At 47.9% G+C, this 26713-nt stretch overlaps 1 protein-coding gene across 1 annotated transcript; it reads right to left on the bottom strand.

Moving 5' to 3' along the window:
• Positions 1–277: 277 nt before the first annotated feature.
• On the bottom strand, positions 278–22075 carry htra1b (HtrA serine peptidase 1b). The gene is made up of 9 exons (XM_023830926.2): positions 21398–22075; positions 13348–13447; positions 12010–12214; positions 3509–3703; positions 3290–3322; positions 2791–2905; positions 2597–2654; positions 2392–2487; positions 278–1361 (listed from the first exon to the last, which is right to left on the bottom strand). The coding sequence occupies exons 1-9, from the start codon at positions 21846–21848 to the stop codon at positions 1193–1195; spliced, it is 1422 nt and encodes a 473-aa protein (XP_023686694.1). The 5' UTR covers positions 21849–22075; the 3' UTR covers positions 278–1192.
• Between the last annotated feature and the right edge of the window lie 4638 nt (positions 22076–26713).

Raw genomic sequence — 26713 nt, 5'->3', positions numbered from 1 at the left:
ATTTACGCGCGTCTCTGCGTGCCGGTATTTGTGCTGGACCTGAGTCTCTCTCGGTTCAGGAGACCTGGAAGCATTTTTCGCCCAGAAAGCCAAGATTCAGCTATGCTCTGAGGACAGCCTGTCCAGCTCAGCAAGATCTAGAACGAGCAGTAAACTTGCTACAAGCGCCGATTAGTGTAGTTGAAGTCTGACACTGAAAACAGAAGCATGCGAGTGCGTGTGCTTTTATGTTTGCAAAACAACGTTTAGTCCAAATTATTCAAGATATTCAAATAGCTTCGGAAAAAGACTATGGAAAAACGTTTATTCCCTTTTCTCCTAGGTGTCATCAGAAAGAAAACGAAACAACACTAAATCAAATTAAAAAAAAATCTACAGTATCCTGCAATTCCAACTCTTCTCTCAAGTGTCCCGTGCCGGGGTTCTCTGAGTGATTAGGTACAATATATAAAAACTGACGTAGAAACACAAAGGATTAAGACATATGGAAGAGTATAGGGCCACCTAATAGCACAAATTATAAAATATTTTGAGACTGAAATCTAAAATTTTGAGATTAAAGTCAAAAGTTTGATTCAAGTCCAAATAGTTCCAAACTTTCGAGAAGAAAAAAAGTCACCTGTCAGCGACTGTGAGATATCTGTAGAGGGCGAATCGATCGTCTTACACGATGACACCAGATGCCACACATTCGGCCTTCCTGGCACATTCCGCATGGAATAAAGACTCATTTTTACTAGGACGAGCTATCCATATAATTCAGGTTTAATCTCAGAATTTTCTACTTTATTCTTAATATTTTCGACCTTTTTCTCGAAAGTTTATTTCGACTTTAACCTCAAAATTTGACCTGTCTCATAATTTTTTACATAAATCTCAAAGTTTTATAATTTGTTCCCTTTTAGGTGGCCCCGATGCTCTTCCGTAAAGACACGCTGGTCAACCGAGTGCAGGTACACGGACAGTGGTAATGTCTTTCGAAGCGTACATAAGTAAGGTAAAACGCACGGTTAGCGAAGTGAGACTAAAACGCGGCTGCAAATCTTCGTGCACGGAACAGCTCCCGGAGCAGACAAAGTTTTCCGTCCGCCCGCTAAGAGCGACACTACGGGTTGCGGGTTCTAAGAGCGGCGGCTTGGTGCCGGCGCGGAGAGGTCCATGGACTGGGGAGCCGGCGGCTGCACGGCGCTGGTCAAGGGTCGATCTCTTCGGGGACGACGGTGACAATGACGTCCTCATTCCCACGCCGCACAACCAGCCGCAGGCTGTCGTCGCGCTTGATGGCGCTGCTGACGTCACTGGCAGAGGTGATGCGCTGCCCGTTGATGCTGATGATGACATCACTCTCCTTCAGGCCCCCTCTGGGACAAGGAATGAATTGGGGAAGGGGCACAGTTTGCCTACATTATTAGGAGATTAGGACATTAGGAGATTAGCTTTCATACAAAGCAAACACAGTTTTAACTCTATTACACAGCTGGACATTATTCTGGAGTTTGGGAAAGTGGTTGATGTCCTTAACTGCTCTGCCACCTGCTGGCAGAAACTCTTAACACACAACTGACACCGACCTCCTGCTTTAATAGAGCGGTCTACTCTCTCAGCTGCAGTTCACTGGATTATTGTCTCTCGGCAAATCACTGAGGGCTCACATTAGGCCGTGCAAAGAGTCGTTTTCTTGGTGGAACAAAAACTGTACAGACACTGTGGCCGTCTGGGAACAGAGCTGAGGGCCTCAGAGCTGGGGACTTAGATGCGGTTCTCTGTGCCGGAACAAATGATGAAACGCAGCACTGAGAGAGAGGGGAAGCAGAGCCCAAGCCCGCTGCTCTGACCTACGCCGAAGGTCCGACACACGCCCTGGATGACCTCAGAAAAGTCCTGCAGATGTTTCCCGGAAGAGGTTAGTAAGTGCTGGTGTTGGGGTCACGGTTTCTTGTTATTGCTGCAGCGATAGAAACTGCAGCCTTGGCGCATAATGCAGCCATCAGCAAAGCCACAGTCATCTCCAGTAACAGGACGTGGTCCTGGGGTAACACCCCCCAGACGGTACCGGGGTTTTTCTTGTGGCTGGAAAATGGAAATGTGCGCGCCTGGAAAGCTTTTTATAAGGGCATAATAGTGTGTTAATATCCACAAAACACTCTGAGGGCAGAACTCGGAAGTGACTCTATGCTCTCCAATTGGTTGGTGTCTCTCTCCACATCGACACAGATGGGTACAGCAAGCCAACAGGGACAAACTTCCTCAGCGCACACGCTCAAAAGGAGCCAGTGTTGGCTTCCACTAAAGGAAGCGAGGTGAGCTGACTCGACACTTAGCTTTAGCATTCAGCTACGCCCTGTGTGGGCCGTGTGACACCCCCCACCCCCTCCGATTTCATTGACTTACACTTCAGCCGGTGTTTTCGAGATGACCTCAATGACATACGCTCCGGAGGTGACGTCTGGGAAGTCTTTCTGTCGCTCCTTCAGCTCTTTAGCGAGCCTTGAGGCAGGCGGGGGGGGGGGGACAGAAAGTGTAATTATTATGGCAAGGTAAACGCAAGTCATGGCGCTTTGATCGAGTGTGAGCTTTAGGCGTGGCTGGGACTTACGTCGGAGTTAGAGTCATCATCCGGATGCCGATGTACTTTTTCTTGGGCGCCGTTTTGCCTGAGCATGGAGAGACACGACGTCAGCACCTGAGCAGCCTCGGACACGCCCGGTGGTAGCGTTAGCGGGGTTTGAACGTGTCTCGCCCAAGGCGGTTTATACTGCGTTTGGTGCCGAGGTGGGGGGGGGGGGTTACCTTTGGCCTGCCGGTCATGTGACTCTGCCAGAAACTGACGGATCTTGTCGGAGGGGATGGCGAAGGAGATGCCCGCGGTCACTTTCAGGGTGTTGATTCCGATCACTTCCCCGTCCTGTAGGGGGCAGCATTGAGTTCACCCATATACCACGCCTCCATTTCCTTTCATTTGTCCATTTCATTCTGGCTGACTGCAGCACCATCCATGCCAAGGGGCATTTACAACGGATCTTATTTTCATGCAGTTGTGCTGAGTCATCTCTATCCCCATGGCAGAATGATATTTAATATGAAAGTGGATACCGATGAATAATGCAATGATAATGCATTCTGCCCACAGGAGCTGGTTTAATGTTACTCCCAATAAATGTCTCTGACTTTCTGTGCTTTCCTGCAAAATGCTGACTAATGACCAGCTTCCTGCAGTTTTTCTACTGGTATGTAAATAATTAAAGCTCCAGCTAACTTGTATTTAAAAGACAGCAACTAAAATCCTTACCAGGTTAACCAACGGGCCTCCAGAATTTCCGTACTGCAAGAGGAAAAGAGAGTTTAAAAAAGTGACCTACGGTAGGAGGATCACGATCTATATGCTCCCCGGGATTCAAACCTACAAACAACCTTTGCATTCTTGGCACAATGCTCTACCTGTTGAGCTACAGTTGAACTGTGAGGCTAGGCTGCTTGGGAGTGCGCTAAGGGGGATCGGGCAACTCACGTTGATGATGGCGTCCGTCTGGATGTAGTCCATGTCGGAGTTGCGGAGGCCCAGTTCCTTCCCGCCGCGCTGGGTGGTGCTGACGATGCCCGTGGTGACGGTGTTCTGCAGGGAGAAGGGACTGCCTATGGCCACCACGAACTCCCCCGGCCGCAGGTCCGCCGAGCGGCCCAGCAGCAGTACGGGCAGCTTCATCTGCGGGACGGGGACGGGGGGGGGGGTCGGCAGGGTCAGTGTGGAACGGGCAACCAACTCCTACCACCTATTTCTGGCTGCTCCCCTTTCCATAATACAGGGGTCCCTAAAAATCCAGCTAAAAGCCTCACAATCATGGCCAAATCCTTGGGGGGGGGGGGGGGGGGGGGCGTGGCTAATATCAGCCAGGCCCCTCCAAGCTCAAGAAACCACCTTCCAGGCTGCACGCCCCTGTATCTGCGGGTCATCATTCCTCAATACAGATGTATTGCCAACAAAAAGCAGAACAACAATACTTTACTGTTTTTCTCTTTGCTCGCCGGGGTGGTAAATTGCCACAGGGAGTCTTGTTCAGTGGTTCTGTGGAGATTAATAGGGCTTAACATAATCCAAACAAAGCCTTTTATAGGCGATTAACTGAGCCCACTGAAACTATTAGCGCAGTAGCTTGCTGGCTCTGTTCTCTGGTCAGTGCTGGCCAGTACAGGCTGGATGAGGAACCAAAAGCAGACAGCACTGGTTCTGGCCACGACCCTTCATCTCATAAACCAATAGGACGTGCTGCAATGCAGGCATGGATTTAGCTGTTGACCAATTAAGAACGAAGAGTGTTTTTCGTTTTTTTTTTTTTGCCAGAGAAGCTGCATGACTCAGGCTGACTCAGAAATAGTTCTTGCTTGAACTTTTTTAGCCTATTGATTAATTACTAGGTTTCGCTCATCCTCACTCCTCTTATACCATTTCAATAAATTATGCATTATATTTGAAATAGCTTATGGCCAGTAACCTACGCCATGATAAACTGCATATTTCTGCTTTGGCTCTATTTCCTGTTCACTGCTTTAACATTCAGCTCGACTTTCCTTTTGGGAAAGACACAGCCGGTTTGGTTTGTGTTGTGCCACATCGCCGGTTCAGATATACCAGCAATGACAACAAGGAAAAACAATCTCTGGAGGCACTTGGAAAGTCAAACGCAGATATCTAAATAGAGGTGTCTTCAGAGAAGCAGGGACCAGCCCTCAGACCCCCTCTGGCCATGTGTTCTGAGGGGGCGGGATTTCCTGATGCACTGCGCCTCGGAGCCGTTCTGTTCACTATGGTAAAAATAGAGTTACAGTACATGCTCTGTAATGGATACTCTCAAAGAGCGCCCAGGACAGAGATCTCTGCTCCAGCAGAGCGGGAAACGCCCCTGATGGAGGCTGCGTTAACGAGTACCTCAAGGTGACCGGTGTGCACAGAGACACAGCCACACCCCACTGCCAAAATGTGCTGCATTAGAATGGGCTGGCATCTGGGGAAGCCTGTTTGGGGGAGTCACGTCGCCCCCTGCTGGTCAGACTACAGGGACAATACCTAGGCTGTTTCGTGACCATGACAACGCCCCTCCCCCAGATACAACAGAGCCCCCGGGAAGCTAAGCTCTCGATCAGCCTGTCTCGCTCCCATCTGGGTTCCTCTTGCCCTCTCTAACGTCCCACGGATTCAAAATGGCCGCCGACTACCTGCGACGTTAGCGACGAGGAAGCACTCTGCGCTTCACGCCCCAGGGCCAGGAGTGAGAACAGGGCTAGAGACAGCGAGGGCGGCTTGGCCAGCGCTGCTGAGCTGCCCGTTATTAATAGACGACAGAGAACAAGGCAGCCTGGGAGAATCCAGATCCGACACAGGAATAGCGTGTAGCGCGGCACCCGTGCTAAGCGGATAAACAGATGGGGGGGAAGTGAGGGGCACTGAACAGTTCCAGGGATGAGGTCAGGTGGGCTGGGGGGGAAGGGTGTGTGGGGGTGCTGTTGGGAAATAGAGCTGCTGTTTTCCTCATTGTTACACGTTAACAACGTTGCATTTAAAAGCGTTACCCAATAAATTAGCTGCTCACTAAGTACGATTTAATTAGATTCGAGTAGAATCATAACAAAGAGTATTAATGTTTCTCCCCATGACTGTCCTTTTTATTTTGCAGCCGGTAAAATTCAGTTTGCGTCTATGCGGCCAAAACTTGGTCACAGAGTGGGGCCTTTGTGACGGGAGAGAGTGAGCGGGACTGGCAGGTGGGCGGTCCAATGTAGTGCTGAGCTTTCCAGCATTCCTGCGCCTTCCGACCAGGCCTTCTCTCATCGGGAAAAAGCTCCCCAGCGACAGTGTCGGATTCCAACAACCGGTTTGCGTTTGTCGGTAAATCAAGAAAGGTAACCACGGGGGGGGGGGGGGGGGGGGGCAGTTTCTGATCTCACTCATCAACGAGCAAAGATGGCTGCCACGCTCCAGCCGGGAATAGGAATAGCCTCTGGGGGGGGGAAATGCATTTTTCCCCCCCCAAGCAAATTTACAGCTCGTATGGGTCAATTGCCGATGATTTTGTAACATCAGATACAGATTGTAAATATTATCTTTATATGTTAATTGTGCCCTGTACTGGGGAGCAAGGAGTTATTCTGTGGGGATGAGGTCTGTGGAATGAGACCTGCAGCCACATCAGAGCAGATCTGGGGAAAGGGAGACAACCATGACCATCATAGGACCATCAAGCAACTTCTTGGTAGCATCCTGCCCCCCCCCCCCCCCAAACCCAGCTGGCATGCGTCCCGTAACCGTGACCACATGTGGTAGAACATCACGAAAGCATGAGCACTCAGACCACCTTCCCCGCAGGTCCTGCGCTCCCATTTACTCCGGTCCCCTGGTCTGTTTTCTCCCACAGGTTAAGGCAGCTTCAGCTGTTATTTTCCAGGGGGGGGGGACAATGGCCAGCTGGGTGTCATGTTTCCATTGTTTGGCAAAACGGCTGCTCTTAAAAAAATCGCAAAGCGGGCAATTCTTTTTAAAGCCTTACAGTGCTTGTTACTGGAACTGTGTGCCTGGAAAATATGTTGTATATATTTATGTACACAGCACATGCGTGTGTGTGTGTGTGTGTGCGTGTGTGTGTGTGTGTGATTATGAGCGGCACAGGGATTAAGGTAATGAGTGTAAAGCCACAGCAATCGGAGGGGAGTGTGAGAGCGAGGATGAGGCGATGGTAGCTGGATCGCCTCGGACGTGATTGATGCTCCACCTGTTGCCAGAGGCCTGTCAGGACGTGTCCGTCTGTCCGGGTGGCAGGTGGGGACACGCCCGTCATTTCCCATGTCTGGGCAAGACGATGGCGGGGTGGGGAGGGGGAACGGGGTGACTGCTTCGAATGTGTCCCGATATTGGGTCATGGGGCGGGGGGGGGCGCTGCATCTGCAAACGCCTGGGGAAGCAGCAGCTGTGACACGTCGCTCACTCACCAAATGCGCCATTTACGGCCCAAGAGAAATTCCCCTGAAAAGGCGGCAGCGTGAAAAGCGCTCGGCCATTGTGCTGGGTTAGGCGCGGCCCGGGCAAACTCTACTCCAAGATGCGTGAAAAAAAATTAATAAATGCCTTTTGAGGGGCTGGATCGTCTTCATAAACCTTCCCTGGGTTTTCTGCCAGCAAACAAATGCCTTTTCATAAACTGCGGTGACTCAGAGCATCAGCCCTCCGGCCCCCCTGCAGTCTCAGCTTGCCCATGCGTCCGTGACGCTGTGGAAAACCCACCCGATGCCAGCCGGGAGGGGGGGGGGGGGGGTTGGGAGGGGGGGGATTACAGGTAAAGCCCACAGCTTCACTTTCTTTAACGGACCTCCTTCCTGTCTGTTTGTTATTCGTTCACCATTAAGGACAAGCAGAGTCTCTCATTTTTCGGACGGCATGGATCCACTGCCCCACTTGGGCATCTTACGAGCCACAGAACTGCTCCCCCCCCATCAGCTCACTGCTCCGCTCCACACATGACACCCCCTCAGACAGACAGACACCCTCCCCTTGTAACCAGGGTCGATGAACGGAGGTATGTCTGCACAAATAAGGCACAAGGGGAAAATGTGTTTTCTTGTGACTGGTTTGATGGGGATTCGGTGATAAATAACTGGAACTAAAAATGATTTAAACATTAATGTATTTTACACATCCCAGCCTCCCTGAATTAAACCGCATATTAAAGTCAACGAAAGCGAACAGACCCACAACCCTGACCTGGAAAGCGGCCAGCAGACGGATGGATAGATGGATGAATGGATGGACGGATGGTGAACAGCTTCCCTATATTTAACTTCTGACCTACTTACTGCCCCCCTCCCCACCGGAGCGGCCCGCTGGCGCATCAGGTATACGGATGTGTTTGCACTTTTGGGAAACGGACATGCACTTGCGAACAAACCAGCGCAGTATGTGTCATGCTTAGGCCAGTGGAAAGTGCTGCTCTCCATTACACCGCCACGCGGGATTGGTTTCCTTAGTTGTGGAGGCCCGGCAGAACCTAAGGGAGGGGGGGGGGGGTGTCAGGGAGACAGCGTGGAGACCTCAAAACAGTAAACACACCGCCGGCACTGCGACCCACCTACTCTGAGGAACGTGTGACTCAAGTGTCCCAGGGTCGCTTGGGCCTCCCTGGCGATTGAGGACGTGCAAACGGGGTTTCTCAGTCGCCCCTGCTGAATTTCAAACACCCCCCCCCCCCATTGCCAAATCGGCTCAGAGTGGGGACAAACAAGCAGAACTGCGGGAGCGGCAAAACAAATTCCTTAAGCTGAATGGTTTCTCTAGTATGACGGGTGGCTTGAAATGGGACGAAACGTTTCCCCACATTTCTGACAGACGTAACTTTCTTTCCAGAGCAGAGAAACTGGATCTGACATCATAAACAAGGACACAGAAAAGCATCCATTTTACGGGAAGTTTATCAACAGTATTAATAACCTTCAGGCATCCACCCTAAAGCTGTTGAAACAACATTTTAACGCGACACTCACGCACACAAACAAATTTGCGGTAATGCAATCCAGATGAGGTATTAAATGTTCTTTTTTCCCCCCTCCAAAAAACAGCCCTTTCAGCCAAGCGCAGTGCATGGCAGCTGAGGACAGTTAAGTGAGGATTCCAGGGGACTCGGCGACATGATAAATCATGTAACCGTCCCTGGAGGCTCGACGGGGCGAATCAGAAAAATCCCTGGAGGACTTTTGGTGGGACCTGCTCACTCCCAAGGTCACTGCCGTCAGCTGCTATTTTGATTAGCCAATTAGCAAAATTAAAGGTAATTACACGTAAATGTTGTTGTGATTCGTCGTGTTTTCAGATTCGACATACAATAAAATCGGTAAACTCAAAGTAAATATTATTTTTTGACATACATAAAAATGCACCTGTCGTTTAAGGCTGTCCCCCCCGTTCCCTCAGTACTGATCAGTTCTGTCTTGTCAAAGAACTCTCTGGAACGGCCATACCGGCGAAAACACTTTTGGGGGCTCACTTACCAGCAGTACAGCCCCCCCTTCCGGGGCGACCCCTCATCCGTTAGCCCCCCGCACACTTAAGATACCTCCTCGCTGCTCAGTTTACAAGCCCGGATCGACCTACGTCATGTGGAGAAGAGGGTAATACTTTAATAACAACCTGTCGAATGGGAAACGGTGCCATTTCCGGGCCCACCACAGGGGGGGGCACATGTGTACCAGTAATTACGGGGGGGGGGGGGGGGGGGGGCGTGTCTGGCTGAGTATGGGAGTCAGGTCCAAGCGTCTGCCTTGAGTAGAGGCCTTTGCTAGTGACCCCTCCCCAGCTTTTATGGCCTTGGGACTGGTGTATATTGCAAGGTTTTATTTTCACAGCGGCCATATTTGTCAGCAAAGCACTGGCCCGTACGGCTATTTCTGCTGCTCGAAACGTCACCTGGGTGCCAGGACACCGTCTGCGTGACAGGAGCTTTTTACGGTGTATCATGCCTGCCGCTCGTCCATGCTACCGTTCAGTTCATGCTATCATTCAGACTCCAGCAGTAAGTTGAAACCGTTTAATTGGCCCCTATAAATTATACGGCTCATCACAGGATTATGTAGCGGTACTGGATCTAGTGGTTTGTTCCAGCCTGTGAATTCCTCCATAGAAATCGGCAGTAAATCTGTTCCTGTCCCATGAATCACCCCAGGCCGACCTGAAAAGCTCCCCGACTTCTTGTTTATCAGTGTTGGGGGCAACCTGGGATGGGGTCTCACTGTCAGCGTTCAGTCCAATGTAGAGAAGTTTCAACCACTATCTCCAGGGGTCAGTCCAGTAGAAAGAGGCCTATCTACCTGCACACATTAACACTGAGAAGTAACACTAACACTGTAACACTGATACAGCCACACTAACACTGACAATAGCACTAACACTGATACAGTAGCACTGACAGTCACACAGCAAAAAGCTATAAGCTGCTGAAAGTGCCATCCAGGGGGAAAAAAACTAAGGATTCAAGGGCATGTTCACTGCAGGTGCGCGTGGTAATAAAAACAACCTTCATTACATGGATTGCTGGCCAAGAGGCGTCCTGATATAGTGTTTAATGTCTGCCAATTGCTGTAATCGCTACATCTTCAGTGGCAGCCCCGGGACGCCGCATCCACCACGTGTGGCTGGGTGACACGATAATGAAAGGCGACATCAGTCCCGCTCCTCTTGGTATCGGCCCTGAAGGCGGTCACCGGAACGCTCACGGTCCATTTGCTGCGAAGATGAGACGTCTGCGGCCCTAACTGAACCACCTGATGATTAAAGGTACAGAACCAAAGAGGATGGCTGCTACGAGCAGAGCAAGAAGCCCTGGGCCCTAAACAAAGAACCGGGTGTTATCGAGTTTCTAATAGCAGGTTAAATAGATGACTGTAATCCTCCTATATTTTAAGCTATGTAATACTTGACTGTGTCCAAACGAGTAACTCTGTGCTTCCGTAATCTGTGCGCGGCTATGCAGAATTACAAGATACTATGCCAATAGGAGAGAAAACAGAACACACCAAGAGCAGGGTCTACGAGTGACAGTGTTTAAGAGGGTATGAGGTGAGCCAGACTCAGTGGGCACCCCCCCTACCACGTGGCAACAGCTTTCGGCCTGTTTGGCGCGACTCCCGGCCTGCGGTGACACACAAACGAACCTTTTTATCCACATTAGCTAGCTGACTGGAAGTCAGGATCTGAATCGTGCGAGACTTAAGATTAGAGAGCTAACTTAGGAGAATTGTTTGGTCACGTTACCTTAAAAAGGGCATTGCTGCCTTAGAAAGGGTTCAGCGTAGAGCTACAAGAATGATTCCTGATCTTAGAGGAATGTCTTATGAGGAGGGGTTAGCGGCATCTAGTTAGAGTATGGCAGGGACGGATTATGGGTTGTGTGGGCCCCTGGGCAAAAAGTTCACGAGGGCCCCCCCCCCCCACCACCACCACAATTCAAGGGCCCTTGGCAGCCAAACGCCCTCCCTCCATGTTTCCATCAGAGGCCCTATAGGGTCAGGGGCCCTTGTAGGCAGAAGATCAAAGAATGTAGGCCCTCTAAAATAGACAAACGAAAATACATTGTTGATAAGCGTTGCAAATTGTTTTGGGCTAGGGGCCCCACGGGCCCCCTGCACCCCAAGGGCCCCTGGGCAGCGGCCCCGCTGGCCCGGTCCGTAATCCGTCCCTGGAGTATGGAATAGTTTTCCTGTTAGTGTAGTGCAAGCTAAAACCGTGGGGTCCTTTAAATCAGAGCTAGATAAGATTCTGACAACTTTAAGCTACGGTCAGTTGAATTCTCCCCAAGCGAGCTTCATGGGCCGAATGGCCCCCCTTCGTTTGTAAACTTCTTATGTTCAAGCAATTAAACGTTGGCCCACCGCTCCACCACACCCTCTCTGTCAACAGCCCCAAAAACTGCCCTCTGGAAAGGCAAGCCGTCAACACCAACCCCCCCCGGACTTGTCCCTGGTTGCCCCCGATATTTTCTTTTTCACGGCACTGACGCAGGATTTGCTGACGGCCGGTAACAACCTGGGTCTTGAAAAGCAAACCCGCTGTGACCTCTGCACTTCAGGAAATGAGTGAACAGGAATATTAATCCCCTGCGACCTGTGAGATCACGTCAACTTCATAATGCTCTGATTAATCCTGATTTTCACTGCCAAACAAAATTCACAAAATTAGCCAAGTGGGTCGCTCCCAGTATTATAACATAAGAGCCGCAGAGCAGTTTATCTCACAAAGCCCATCAGGAAATATTCACAAAAGAATGTAACCTCTGAATGTTTTTTCCAACAGATTTCTTAAATGCAGATTAACTCTAAATTGTTCCGATAAAGGCCAGATGGCAGTTTCCACAATAAATTTACCTTATTTCCACACAAATTCATTGCACTATAAAAACTTAAAAGAAAAGTAGAAACAGGTTGTGATTCCAACCTGCTGTGTGCTGATTCGCTCACGTGAGATGGGCGAGGCCTTACCGGGGCATCGATCTTGATGAGGGCAATGTCGGCCTTCTCGTCCACATCCTTGATCTTGGCGTCAAAAGTGGCGCCGCTCTTCAGTTCTACTTTGACACGGTGCTTGTTGGCCACCACGTGAGCGTTGGTAACGATGAGCCCGTCCTCGGACACAACGAAGCCCGAGCCACTGGCCACAGCCATCTCACGCTTGGAGAACACCATCCTGAGTGAGTGTGGGGGAGGGGGGGGGTGTCACGCATAGACACACTGAGACAGCCTCTACCTTCAACTGCTTCGAGTACAAATTCTGAGCACCTTATTTTCCATCCATCCACCCATCCATCCATCCATAACCAGTTACCAGGAACAGGGTTACCTCCCCGTATATTAACATATCCCTGTTGTTCTTTATATTTTTTGCATATAGGCTTTCTTCCTACTTTCCCAGGACAGAAACATCCAGAATGATTCTGAGGCCTGAGGAACCTCATGCAAAGTTGACACTAATCGTTTGCTTATTCAGACATTCAGCACATGTACTTGGTGATGCTGATCTTTTGGGGAAGGACTTGCGGTCTATTCCATGGGACACTTATCTCCCCCCCCATAAAAACAACAACATCCTGCTTATAATTGACTGTATTCCATGACGGCAGACATGCGGAACGTAGATGCAAGATATTTTCCTTTATTATAACCTCCTGAGACCACACCCATTCATTTGTGTCCATTACAGTGGACATTTTGTTTTTGCATCTATCTTTTCACTGATGCAAGGAAACATATTTATTCCTGTTGTACACTAAAGAGGACATGCTGTCAAATTAAAAATAAAAATAAATTAGAAAATCGTAAGATGTCTTATTTCCTCCAAAGACAAATATCCTAAAATTGAAGGACACTTTTTTCCTTGGGTCTCAGGAGGATATTAAAGAAAAAGGTTAGAGTTAAAAATACTGCAATCAAATTTTTATTGCATTAGGAATGTATTTCTAAAGGGATGTGTACAATGACCAAACCTGGACCAAAATAAAACTACAGCCACAATATAAGATGTATTCCATGTAGCATTTTCCTACTGGCTGGGTCCTTTGAAAGTATTTCCTGCTGGGTTTTTACGCGGAGGCTTGGCTAAATGAACCGGTGAGGATGTTGAAATAACAGAGACTCCAGGATCTTTCAAGCAAAATAACATGCTGGTGATGTTTATGCATCATGCATCGGAGGGGCCTCGCGCTTGTTTCCGAAGGGCCCCGCCAGGACAGCTGGCCAGTGACATCACTGACGCCATATGTTCAGAAGACGGCACGCTGGTGTGTTTGCTTGGGGGGGGGGGGGGGAGGGCGAGATCCTTACTTGCGGTAGAGTTCAATATGAACCACGGCGGGAGCCACTTTCTCCACCACGTCGGCGATGAAGTTGTATCGATGTCTTAGGCTGTCTGGGTTGTCCTGACCTGGTGTGAACACCGTGAATAGTTAAGCACTGATAACCGCCATTAACTGCCCTAAACCGCCGTTAATCACGCTGTCTTCAGCTGCTCAGGGGGCGGGCACCTGCCACCGACATGAGCCTTCCCACTCAAGGTCAAGGTCAAGTTCATTATTGCATCATTAAAGACGTAACCGTGACAACAAACTGCGTGTCAAGGAATTCCATTTCGCTGACGGCTTCTAAAGGAGAACAAAAGGGCAGATTCAGACAAAATGGCTGCAACTTTATTTATTTACTCGCAATGAAGACACTCAATACTCAAGCCAAATACTGTACATGACCATGGGTCAGAGACAAGAGCATAGGAGAGAGATCCTTAATGGGGGGGGGCAGCTTAATAATTTAAAGCTGCTAATGTATCCTTTGCTCATTACTCACACTGCCTGCACAATACTAGTAATGATTTGCACTTTATTAGGTTACATTTGTATTTTTTTTTTATTTTACCTTTTTTTATACATCCCACTCTCTCTCTCTCTCAGTCTCTGTCTCAATTTCTATTTATGAGACAACCCAAATAAATACTGCCAGTATGCGCCCCCCCCCCCCCCAGGTTTATATGCTCCTGCTATTATATATTATTCCCTTCCACGTTTCTCTTCTTTTCTTTTGTTTTTGCTTTTCCCACATCCAACAATCAGCAGCAAAACAGCAGTTTAATGTAACAGCAGAGTCTCCGTCCTCCAATCAGAGACGAGAAGCAGGGAGCGAATCACAGGCCAAGTGTCGTCCATGCAAAAACGCGTCCAGTGAGGAAGCCTGAGTGTGTAAGATCAACTGTGGTTAGACCTAATCTGAGTCTTGAGTCCAGGACAAAATATTTATTTCATGAGATTTCACTGTAATGAAACACCCCCCCCCCAAACGAATCATGTTTTTCCTGCAACACATGACAACTTATTTATTTATTTATTATTATTATATTATTTATATTTAAAATTTAATAAACAGTGTCATATGTGTTTACATTTACCAACAATGTGCAATGATTTATGAACACACATGATGCTAAAAACAGGCCCCCCCACCCCCCAAACACACTTAGCTCCATCAGTAAATTTGCTCTGCAGACATTCAGAATTAATGTAATTAGTGGCACCTCACAGCGGTGACACACTGGTGGGCAGCCGGTGCCTGTTATTTCCGTTATTCTGGGATCGCTTTAATGCTCCCCAGCTGCAAGCACTGGCCTCCAGCCGCAAACACCTGGCGAGAGCTGGAAGCGAGCAGGACAAGCCCGGAATGGGCTCTTGCGTGGGGCCATGCTGGAAGGGGCAGGCCTGTTGTCTGACTTTCCAGCGTCTGCTCGGTTCCAGGCTCGCTGGCCTAGCGGTGAGCTCAGACGCTCCAGTCCTGCATCCAGCTCCCTTTCGTTAAGGTCAGCGCTAGCGCAAGGCGGCGCAACGTTAGCAGGAAGCTAGCGAGACTTTAGCATAATGCTAGCATGACGTTACCTCTATTTAGTGTCCAATGGATCACGCACGAGTGGAAAGCCTGACAACTGGGTCAGCCAGATTCCAGAGCACCTGGAGCAGTTAAGCTTAAGGGCCGTGAACCAACGACTTTCCAAACGTGGACACAGATCCAAAACCAACTCACACTACATGTGCTAAATTAGCCTGGCACTATTTTAGCGCCATGTCTCGAAGACGTGTCCTTCCGCCGAGACAGTTGGCAGCCAGCAGAATATCATATCATCTCACCCCTTGCAGTTGGAATCTGGCAGCTTGCAGGTGCTTTCAATGGGACGTACTGCATAGTTAAGCGGTTTAAATGCATCAAGCAGCACTGGGACGATAAATGTCGACAATGTGCTGCGACCCAAGCAAACAGTCACTCGGTATGGTGAGCAAGGAGGCCGCGATGGTCGATTGGAGAAGCACGTCTTCTCTCAGCGAGAGGCAACGACGCACGTATCTCACAGACTTTAAAAACACGCTGGTATGCAACAGATCTGCAAAAACAAGGGCCGGAGCCTTTTTTTTTACTGAAATAATGGTTCCATCCGAGGAGGGGCCCGACAGCCAGAGGACTGTGGGCCCCAGAAGCACGAAGGATCCAGGCCGCCTCCAGACAAACATGAGAGCGTCCGCCTTCACGACAGCAATTCCACAAAAGCGGGGAACATAAATACCACTGACAAAGTCATGAAAATACAAAAGAAACCAAAAAAGCATTTCTGACCAAAGAAACCTTCCATTTATAGTAATTACACGGGGCTGTAGCTGCCCAGCAAGCGAAACACGGAGCGGAGGGGGCCGCTGGCAGGTCCTGGAGACGCTTTGCGGCATTTCAGGGACACGTCTGCACCCATTTACGGGACAGTGACCCATCGGGCGGCCAGAGGAAACATATTTCTGGAGGACCATGAGAGACAAGCCTGAGAAACAGAGGTAAAGCGTAGCAACATTGGAAGGTCCCGAACCTGAGGACGGCCTTCGACGCAACCTGTCATCCCCGACTGGTCCTGACCACCTGAGTCAAGCTTTCCCCTCTTGAATTCCCCAGCTCTGCACGGTGATAAAAAATATGGAAGGATGATTGCAGCCCACGATGTTTTCCGCTTATTAAGTCACCATATTGTGGTAGCTCTCTCTCCTTCAGAAGACGTGGAGGCAAATGTACTCGCTGCTCGAGTGAAAAATCACTAATTTTTGGGGACGAGAAACCAAAAAACGACTGAAAACTCCACCAAGAGAAAGACAAAAACAAAACAAAAAAATGCAGACAGAACAACAAGCAGAAACATTTCCTGCCACTTGGGGAAAAAAAAAAAACAACCCTCAGAAATCCGCAGCATGTCCTGTTTAACATCTGATGAGCTGCTAATTGCCCGCCGAACGTCACCGATTATTCCAGTTCCAGTCTTCCTCAGGCCCCGAGGGATGAATGCCCTCACCCCTCCTTCACCACCAAGGCCAGGGATCTCACAGCTCCACTCAGGGCCTCTCGTCTGACAGGAGACGTCCCATCCTCCAGAGCTGACATATCCGTGAGCTTAAAGACGCAATACATGCACAGAGACCACAACCATGAGAATGTGCATCGGGATGACAGCAGGAGACGGGAGATTCATGAATCTACTGAGGCCGCCTGATCTACTGAGGATTGCATTGTTTTGTCTGCAGAGATACAAATCAGGGAGATTCAGATACTGAAGGGGAGACACAGCCAGCTGGGATAATGTCCTTGCAACCCAAGAAGGCTTCCTATCCTGAACATTTGGGGAGTGTCAGTGTGGTTTACAGAGCCCCCGATGCTCAGATCTCTGTCCCCCCCAGTAGCCACAGGAGGAGCCTCTCATCCAATAGTCCCCGTGATGGTGGAGTTTTATGAGCTTTTCCATACAGAAACTTCTGTTCCCTCGCTCGCCCGTGTGATCAGTATTGGGTTGCAAGCCCAACCCCCCCCCCAGAAACCCCTCCTGACCTCCATTTTGTGCCCAACCTACCTCACCAATGCTGCCTCAGCAGCTGCCGCCCAGTCCTGTGTTCCTTGGCTCCGCGAGCTGCATATGTTTGCTGCCAGACCGGTCTTTGTGAAGGCCTTTCTACCTCGTTCAGCAACCACCCCCCCCCCCCCAGACAAAAATGTACGGCAACACTCGGTCAGCGGGTGATGTGCCCCATGGGGGTGGCAGGGGTGGGGTCTGTCATTCTGGAACCACATCAAAATTTTAAAGTGAGATCACCAGAAGATCGAAGAGGACATAAACAATAATTTGTTTTTACCTTGCTCTCAAAAACGCGCTCTTCCCATAAAGGTCATTAGTTCACATTGGCCAGAAAAGCATCGTTCGTGGTGAACTGTTTGTCCAAAAAATTTTTCAAACAGCTTACAATGCACTAACGCATGCAGAAGTCTTGGTTTTTTCATAAAAACTTTTCTCAAAAAAAAAAAAAAAATTCAGCGTTCAGAGATGTTTTTCAGGGCTTAACTTTGAACTGTGATCCAATGATGTGCAGCTCCGTGCCAACAAATCTGACGTGCATAGACAAGATTGTGCTGTTGACTGTACTGGTTCCTCTGCATCATAAATTTTTTTTTATATTTTTTATGATAAATAGGTGAAAACAAAAAATGCTTCGAGTGTAGAATTCAGAGCAGATGGGGAGCCAGTCTGAACAGCAAGAGTTAGTTGGTATCAACACCCCATATGGAGTGTAACGTATCTATAAGCTGTATAGAAGCTTACCCAAGGGGATAAGCCCACATATTCTTAATAGATTTTTGTTTGTGTTTATCAGTAATCAGTTTCCATCTGAACGGCCTTTGACGGAGGACCTATGATCGCTGTACTGCAGTAAAGAGAGAGAGACGGTCCTCTGAGGCAAGAAACACAGCGGTCAAAACCGCGGCGGATCAGCAGTCTTGGAGAACCAGACTGACTCAGGCGCAAGCGAAGCTGTCATGAGGTTTACAGCAGACTAATTAAGAGCAGACTGACTCGGCCGAGGTGGGCTGTGAGAAAACTTTATCCAGGCTAATTAAGACCAGACTGACCCAGATGAGGAGAAGCTGGTAGACGCTTTAAGGCAGACACACTCCAGCCAGACTGACCCAGATGAGAAGAACCTGTAATGGGTTTCAAAACAGACTTACTCAGACCAGACTGACCCAGATGAGAATCTATGATGGAGTTGAAACCAGACTGATTCAGCTGTGATGGAGTTGAAACCAGTGGCCTGTACTACGAAGCGGGGTTACTGGCTTATCGGGGTAACTTGTCGGATTTAAGGTAGTCTGGGCAAAATGTAAGTGAACGAATATGAAGTCCATTTAAACTGTGGTACCTTAAATCCGACGAGTTACCCCGATAAGCCAGTAACCCCACTTCGTAGTACAGGCCACAGACTCACTCAGCTGTGATGGGGTTTAAACCAAACTTACACAGCTGAGAGAAAGCTGTGATGGGGTCTAAACCAGACTGACCCACATGAAGGAAAGATGTGATGGGTTTCAAACCAGAATGACTCCACTTGAGGGGAAGCTGTGATGGGGTCTAAACTGGACTGACTCATCAGAGATGGGATTTAAACCAGACTGACTCATCAGAGATGGGGTTTAAACCAGACTGACTAATCAGAGATGGGATTTAAACCAGACTGACTCATCAGAGATGGGGTTTAAACCAGACTGACTAATCAGAGATGGGGTTTAAACCAAACTGACTCCAGTTGAGGGGAAGCTGTGATGGGGTCTAAACTGGACTGACTCATCAGAGATGGGGTTTAAACCAGACTGACTCATCAGAGATGGGGTTTAAACCAAACTGACTCATCAGAGATGGGATTTAAACCAGACTGACTCATCAGAGATGGGGTTTAAACCAGACTGACTCATCAGAGATGGGATTTAAACCAGACTGACTCATCAGAGATGGGATTTAAACCAGACTGACTCATCAGAGATGGGGTTTAAACCAGACTGACTAATCAGAGATGGGGTTTAAACCAAACTGACTCCAGTTGAGGGGAAGCTGTGATGGGGTCTAAACTGGACTGACTCATCAGAGATGGGGTTTAAACCAGACTGACTCATCAGAGATGGGGTTTAAACCAGACTGACTAATCAGAGATGGGATTTAAACCAGACTGACTCATCAGAGATGGGGTTTAAACCAGACTGACTAATCAGAGATGGGGTTTAAACCAAACTGACTCCAGTTGAGGGGAAGCTGTGATGGGGTCTAAACTGGACTGACTCATCAGAGATGGGGTTTAAACCAGACTGACTCATCAGAGATGGGGTTTAAACCAGACTGACTCATCAGAGATGGGGTTTAAACCAAACTGACTCATCAGAGATGGGATTTAAACCAGACTGACTCATCAGAGATGGGGTTTAAACCAGACTGACTCATCAGAGATGGGATTTAAACCAGACTGACTCATCAGAGATGGGATTTAAACCAGACTGACTCATCAGAGATGGGGTTTAACCCAGACTGACTAATCAGAGATGGGGTTTAAACCAAACTGACTCCAGTTGAGGGGAAGCTGTGATGGGGTCTAAACTGGACTGACTCATCAGAGATGGGGTTTAAACCAGACTGACTCATCAGAGATGGGGTTTAAACCAGACTGACTCATCAGAGATGGGGTTTAAACCAAACTGACTCCAGTTGAGAGGAAGCTGTGATGGGGTCTAAACTGGACTGACTCATCAGAGATGGGGTTTAAACCAGACTGACTCATCAGAGATGGGGTTTAAACCAGACTGACTCATCAGAGATGGGGTTTAAACCAGACTGGGCCAGCTGAGGGGAAGCGGTGAGCAGATTCTGCCTGCAATGCAGGTCGACCCTCCTCTCTGCTGACATGGCTGCCTGGCCACCATTCATCCCTCGCCTTTCATAACAGAGGCCCCAGAAACTGATGTTTGTTTGCACAGGCAAAGTGGTCCAGAGCAGCTGGCTCTGTCATGAAGCTCTGATCCTGCTGAAATAATAAAAAATAAGAAACTACAGCCCAGCTGGGCTTGAAACGACCCGAGCCAGTGCAGTGAGGAGCACGTAGTAGGTGTTTATAGCAACCGCTTTACTGGTAATCAAACAGCTACACATATGAACTGAGGAGGTCAGTGACCTGCAGGGTTTCAAAAGGAAATGCTGAGCATTACAGAGTTCCTCACTTTAATAATATGGACATTTCATAACCTGTTTTTCTGTTTATTTAACAGAACCTTCTATCCAATGTGATGCATAAATGAAAGCAAGGTCAGTCAGTCCCTGTAGTAATGACGGCTTTGCAAGGGAGCCCAGTCAATCTGCTGACCCTGGGTTTTGAACCGGTGACCTTCTGAGCAAAAGCATAGCATCCTACCTGAGCCACACACTATCCATCCCCCAATAGTGGCAACCGCATGTAGAAATAAGACCCAAGAATTTCTGCACCAACGAGAAATCGCTGAAAATCCATTCAAAACATTTTTTTTAATTGACGGCTTCTTGTTTCTTGGCTAGTATCTGTTACAATTTTTCTCATCAACATTAAAAGACACAATGTATGTGACTTAATCCAAAATGTCTAGTGATTCAAAAATCCTGAAGTAACTGTTCATCTGGTCTGTCAGCTGATGAACAAAGGCAGTCTTCCGACGCATCACAAATAATGCACAGTTGAAGAAAAGAGAAAATATTTTCCCGCATTTTAAAAGTTGGGAGGCCAGTCCAGTATGTCCCGAGTGACCCAGACAGTCAAAGCAATTTTAAGTGACTGATCTCAATATAATCAGAGACAGAATTTACAGATGACCCAAACTGCACTTAACCTATTTAACAAGTTATAATTTTGGAGGGTTTGCTTTTCCTCAAGCTATAATTTAAAAAAAAAAAAAAAAAAAAAAACGCTCCACTTTGAGTGTCACCATGCGGAGTGTCGACGCATAAGATCCACATCGTTATGGGGTGGAAACTTTGCTGAACATTTCTGACTCTATGGCAAGGTTATGGGGTATGTTTGGGAACCGTACCAAATGCATATTAAGGATGTCCGATTGCAATGATGTAATCCAGGGCTGAAAGGAGAGACATCTAGGGCAGACGTTTTCCCGCATTAGTGCCGCAGCACAGTGCACACACAGCCTACTTAGGAGAAGAATGCATTTGTAAATCTGATAAATTAAGGAATAATAATCTCTGTAAAAACCGGTATCACGCACCGACATCACTCAGTGTCGTACTGTTGCCTGCACCGACGCAGTTATGGAGAGCTACGGTTAAAAGAAGCAGTACTCTCAGTCGCCTCAGATTCACAGATGTCTTTTGCATTTAAATGTTAGAATATGTAATGGTCTAAATTAGTTCTCCAAAGAGTTCTGCGACAAACCAGATTTTTCTTGCAGGAAAAACGAACAAAGATGAGTTCATCTGAAACAAAAGGTGGAGGAGAATGCGCTATTCCTGGCTTACCTTTACCGCAGGCTCCTCTCTGTATAAAGATAACAGGCGGCTGCTGGAGCTTTTGAGCCCGGTTGCTGACCCGCTTCAGCTCGCAGATGTTGCGATAGGAAACTCCGTCGCTGCCGCACACCGGTTCGGCACTTTTGCACGCGCACACTCCGGTTTTCGCCCTCCTCCGGATCGTGGCGGAGAAGCCCACGCCGTCGCTGACCGAGCACTCCAAGCCCTCCCCGCATTCCGGGTCGCCCAATCTTCCGCAGATTTCGCCCTCGCCAGAGGCGCACACCGGACAGCAGTCGCACTGGTCCAGGATGTCGCCGGCCAGGCAGTCAGCCGGGATTGGGGGGCATAGCGATTTGTCACAGCGCTCAGAGCAACCGATAGCGTGCCGCTTAGAAAGATTAGCGCTGGCCAGAAGGGGTGTGCAAATTAGACCGGCACAGAGAACTACCCAAATCATGATCAAATAATATTAATTCTAATGAGAACTATATATAATACTGACACGCAGAATCCAAGCTTATTTAAACTACGGTAAAATTAAAGGCATGCACTAGAAACAATAAATAAACATACGCTAATATAAATCGCCTTAAAATAGAGCCGCATTTACTGTGACTAGCTTTGCTGAAGCGCAACCTCGCCGCCAATCCTTCAGACGCACTTCTGCGTTTCTCTGATGACAGGTTTATAAACTTCGGGCCGCGATACAACATCACGGGGCGGTGCGAGCAATATAAACAAGCCCTCTGATTGGTGGGCTGCCGTTACGCGTGAAAGGGGAGGGAGCGATGAAACCACACCCCCGCTCGTCGACTTTTTAAGTCACCATCTGCAGTATTTCATTGATAAGATTAGATTTTACCTCATGCTTCTAAATCGCCATCTTCAGTATTTCTTGGGATGCCAAATCTCAGGCATCCGGCGTGACACTCACGCTTTCAGACTCTTACTCTCACGTCTTAAGGCAAATCTATATTATTCCATTATAAACCTAAAATTTGATACGTTTAAAACGTTGGGGTTGTTTGCAAACCCTTCAAGGCAATAAAACTGTTACATACATGACATGTAACTGCGTGAGAAGAATTGTCTCGAATTGAAAAGTGCAATTTGTATATTTTTAATATGTTCTTTTATTACTCTTATGCCTCACATTGAGTCGACTGCATTTTTCAATTTCGTTGTCAAGTGACAATGACAATAAAGATTTCGTATCTTATCTTATTTTAAAATCTCACGTCAGCCAGCTGACCAAAGTTGGTAAACTTCATTTCATTGTATTAAACGGTCTTTTTCCCTATGTAAAATGACGTCACTTAGTAAAGCAGTAAAAAAATTACCATTTGCGAACATTTACAGGTTAAACACGGTAAAGGTGTCCTCTATATGTCGTATATCTACAGAAAGTAAAGAACCCACTGAGTGTTTCCACGGAAGTCGACTTGATTTTTAATTGTATTTGGCATGACTGATTTCCTGCTGTGTTTTTAGTGTGCCTTTTTGTTTATAAGCGTATTCTTTCGTACCTAACGACGTTCGGAAATAATATCTTTATAGAATATCCGAACGCTTTGCAGTGACCTTTGAATGAGGTTGACGCCCAGTTTTGTAATTACACAGATTTTTTTGTCTGTTATAATAGTTTCTTATGTAAACGCAACTTTATATCGCTGTGAATGAACTACTCTCTAGGATATCTTCTATTACTTGATTCAGATTATGAAAAGAATAATGATACTTCATTCTTATTCTTAATACTACAATAGCAGCGCCCTTTTTTTGGAATTGGGTTAGTTGTTCAGATTTTTACCCACAATGCAACCTGCCGCCCCTTGGCTTGTTCACACACTGGGTTGCCTGTGCTGGAGGTGTTACAGCTTGAAACATTTAGCTTTCAAGCCCAAAAGGGACACTTTCCAGTCACCTCAGGACACATCGTACTTTGAGCCAAAAATCTGCTTTCTACAGTAATTCTCTCCATTCACAGCTCAGCTTCTCGGACATTTGGCTGAGGAATCGCACACCGTCTGGTGCGTTCCTGCTCTGTAGACCGTGTTTTGAGCACACCCCAGAGGACCCCCTCGCCCCCCCCCCCTCCCCACATTCTGCCCAGGTCTCTACAGGTGTCACCAAGTCTCTGCTGCTCCGTCCAGCTGAGCTCACGGGATTTGGTCTCTGCCTCCAAGTTGAGTCCTTTGCATTTTTCCCTCCTCATAAAAAAGCAGAGACATGCATGACTCAGTGTCTCAGTATCTGTCACATGCAATAAAGTGCTTTGGTCCCGCACTCTTCTGGGAGTTACTTGTCAGTCAGTCCTGTTTACATCTATCCATCCATTTCCAATCAGGCGCAAATCCAGTTCAGGGAGTGGTTAGCTGGATCGAGTCTGGGGGAAACCGCGGCAGGATACACCCAGCATGGTGTGCCCCTCCAGGAAGGAGTATCTTACAACTGTAAGCATTTACTGTTATAGCTGGATAATCACTGTTAAAATTCACATAAACCATTGTCTTTAGCCCAAAAGGTAAAACATATGCTCTGCCTTAACGAGCCCACATAGTCTTGGCTCCAAGGATTGTTGGTTGGTGTCTTAGCCTGGACCTTCACAGCCGGTATAATAAACACATCTATTAGTTCATATGATCTAATTTTTGAATCATCGTGATATCCACTAGATGGCGCTGTAGCCTGACACCTCCCTGATTGTGGGTTCACTCTCCCTACCTGGGTGTGGGGATCCTGCATGCTCTCCCTGTGATTGTGTGAGTTTCCTTCAGCACTCCATTTTCTGCCTGCAGCCCAAAGACTTCTTTTTGGGTCAGACGATGTCTCTGAGCGAATCGTGGCGCTTCCTGTGCAGGTTGCTCCTCTGTCCTGTTCCCAGTGTTTCCTGGGATAGATTCCAGGCTCACCATGATCCTGTACTGGTGGTGATGGAAGATTCATGGATAACATCAGCCACACATCTACACACCTGCCACGTCTCTGATGTCACTCACAGGCCACTGATAATTTTTAAATGGGTATATATATATATATATATATATATATATATATATATATATATATATATATATAGTGGTTGCATTTAAGTAAGTGGGCTGGTTTCCAAGAACACCAGGACCTCCCCCCAAACCAGGACAAATGAGTCACCTTCCCCTGATATTTGTTCGATAGTTATTCCAAAAAGCAGTTACGAACAATTCCGATCGAATGTGACTCACCAAAATCCCGACAATATCACTTTGGACCAACCTAAAAACCGGATCTGGCGTCCTCCTCGACTGTGACCAACAGCGAGGGGCATTTCGAGTTGGCGCGAGTGCACTGATTCATTTCTGTATACACCTAAGCGTATCTGACTGCTTAGATTTTGATTTCTGGGAACCTTGGGACAGAATATTTGAAATCCAGTCACCCGTGATTAATTCAGACAGTCACTGTTTCTTAGTCAGCATAATATTTGTTTACGGTTTGAGTAGTGTAGATTGAGTGCGATGTTTTGGCAGGAACAAAATCAACTGGATTAGCACATTGGGAACAAACCCGTGTTCTCTGCCATTGAAGTAATATGGTGATTCAACGAGATTTGGTGCATGGAAGAAGATGAATCCAATGTGCTTTTTTTAAATTTTTTTTTTGGTGGGGATTGGAGCTGAAGGGACTGAGGGACTGGAAGCAAGAGAAGGTCAGTTGCAGTTCAGTCGGCAGAGCTTCTGTGATAAGACACATTAATCAGGGTTTATTTGACGAGACTCCCAAGTCTAGAACAGGCAGAAGGCCGTGATTTGATTCCCAATTCACTGGTCTTTGGTCACTGTGCTGGTTTATAGACATAAAGGGTCATCTGGCGATCCCTTTCCATTTTGCTGATCTGGGAACAGGTGTCAAGCTGCCAACACATCTGTTTAAAGCCTTTTAAACTGGCATCATTATTTTTTTAAGGACTCGGGCAAGTGCTATAAGCGTGCCAGATCTTTCCGCCCACTCTGCTGGAGGAGTGCCAGAGCAACAGCTGAGGTCTCCGTGCATTTTGGTTACAGTTTACCGGGTCTTTTGTATCAGGAGGGAGCAGTGTTTGGCACATGCTTGAAGTACCTTAGCGCACTAATTCATTTCTACAGCTAGGGCTTGTCAAAGTTCCCAGCTCATATAACCCCCCTCTTTGTCTCCTGTGATGTCCCACTTTGCCTCCACAGCTTGACCAAAGTGTAAGCCACCACCTCACAAAGCTTCTGAGCTCCCCACATTATTTTTAAAATATTACAACCACAGCTCAGAACCCTTTTGGGGCCTTGCTGACCCCTCGGTGTCACATAGACCCTCTAAATCCTCATTTATTTCTCATTTGTTTGATGAGATTTACGGCCCTTGACATATTTTTGATGCGGTCGGGGTCCCTTGACTGCAGACTTGGCTGTTCATGAGATCCCGAAAAGCAGCACAGGAAAGCGTCTGGCGTGAATCAGTCTGGCCCCCAAAACATAGCTGAAATGAGTTAAAATGAGGATTAACTGACTAGGATGGTGCAGTGTACAGGAGTCAGGTCACTGTTCTACGGTGTGCTGTGAGAGGGATCTGATTGGTCCACGTCCCGGACGATGGGCTCGTTTTGGGACACGGGGGAACCCCGAGGTGGCTTGGCGGCAAGGTGAGCGAGTCACGCTCAGTTTGATGTAATGTGCTCGGCTGTTCCAGCCATCATCATCATCATCTTCATCGTGGAGGATCTCCAGTCAGAGATCTAGTGGCCCCACCCCAGCAAGCATGACACGGAAGCAGGCCACGATGCCGCCAGGCACCGGCTGGGGGGGGAATCAGTGAACAGAGTCTCTGTTTCTCCCCCAGCCATTGTTGTGGTTACAGACACTTTCCATCCAATCACTGTCCTCTTCTTATGTAACTCCCCCAGGAAGACTGTGACATCACCTTTGCATGTCATTGGTCCTCATTAGGAAGAGCAGTGACCTGCAGCATCCCAAAACTACCAGTGAGAACACCAGCGGAAAACCAGGCCCCAAGAACCACTAACCTGCTCTTGCAAGGTTATCTCCGAAGCGCTTTTGAAGATCTGCAGCGTGTCTAGGCAGGGGGTTGATATTGGGGGGGGGGGGGGCATTAAGTGCACTATGTGATATCTGCCAACTGCTTCTGTTTATGTGCGTATCCAGCAAACAGCTTCAGACCTGCCATGACACATGCTCCACCTCTGTTTCTATAGCTTTTACAAAAGCAAAGAAAAAAAAATCACATGACCTGAGATGAACACGCTTCCATTCATGTCCTTAATTTCACTTCTTTAATAAACATGCAGTTCCACAG

This window comes from Paramormyrops kingsleyae, chromosome 20, assembly GCF_048594095.1.
Source record: "Paramormyrops kingsleyae isolate MSU_618 chromosome 20, PKINGS_0.4, whole genome shotgun sequence".
NCBI lineage: Eukaryota > Metazoa > Chordata > Actinopteri > Osteoglossiformes > Mormyridae > Paramormyrops > Paramormyrops kingsleyae.
Note: the sequence above shows the minus strand (reverse complement) of the source record. Positions and strands in the feature narration are given on the sequence as shown.

What these genes read in the sequence shown, in the direction of transcription:
- htra1b (XM_023830926.2), bottom strand. Translation starts at nt 21,848, where the DNA reads ATGATTTGGGTAGTTCTCTGTGCCGGTCTAATTTGCACACCCCTTCTG. An exon ending in CATATTGAACTCTACCGCAA is followed by an intron (nt 12,215 to 13,347) that starts GTAAGGATCTCG and finishes ACACTCACTCAG; the next exon opens with GATGGTGTTCTCCAAGCGTG. An exon ending in ACATGACCGGCAGGCCAAAG is followed by an intron (nt 2,655 to 2,790) that starts GTAACCCCCCCC and finishes CTCCATGCTCAG; the next exon opens with GCAAAACGGCGCCCAAGAAA.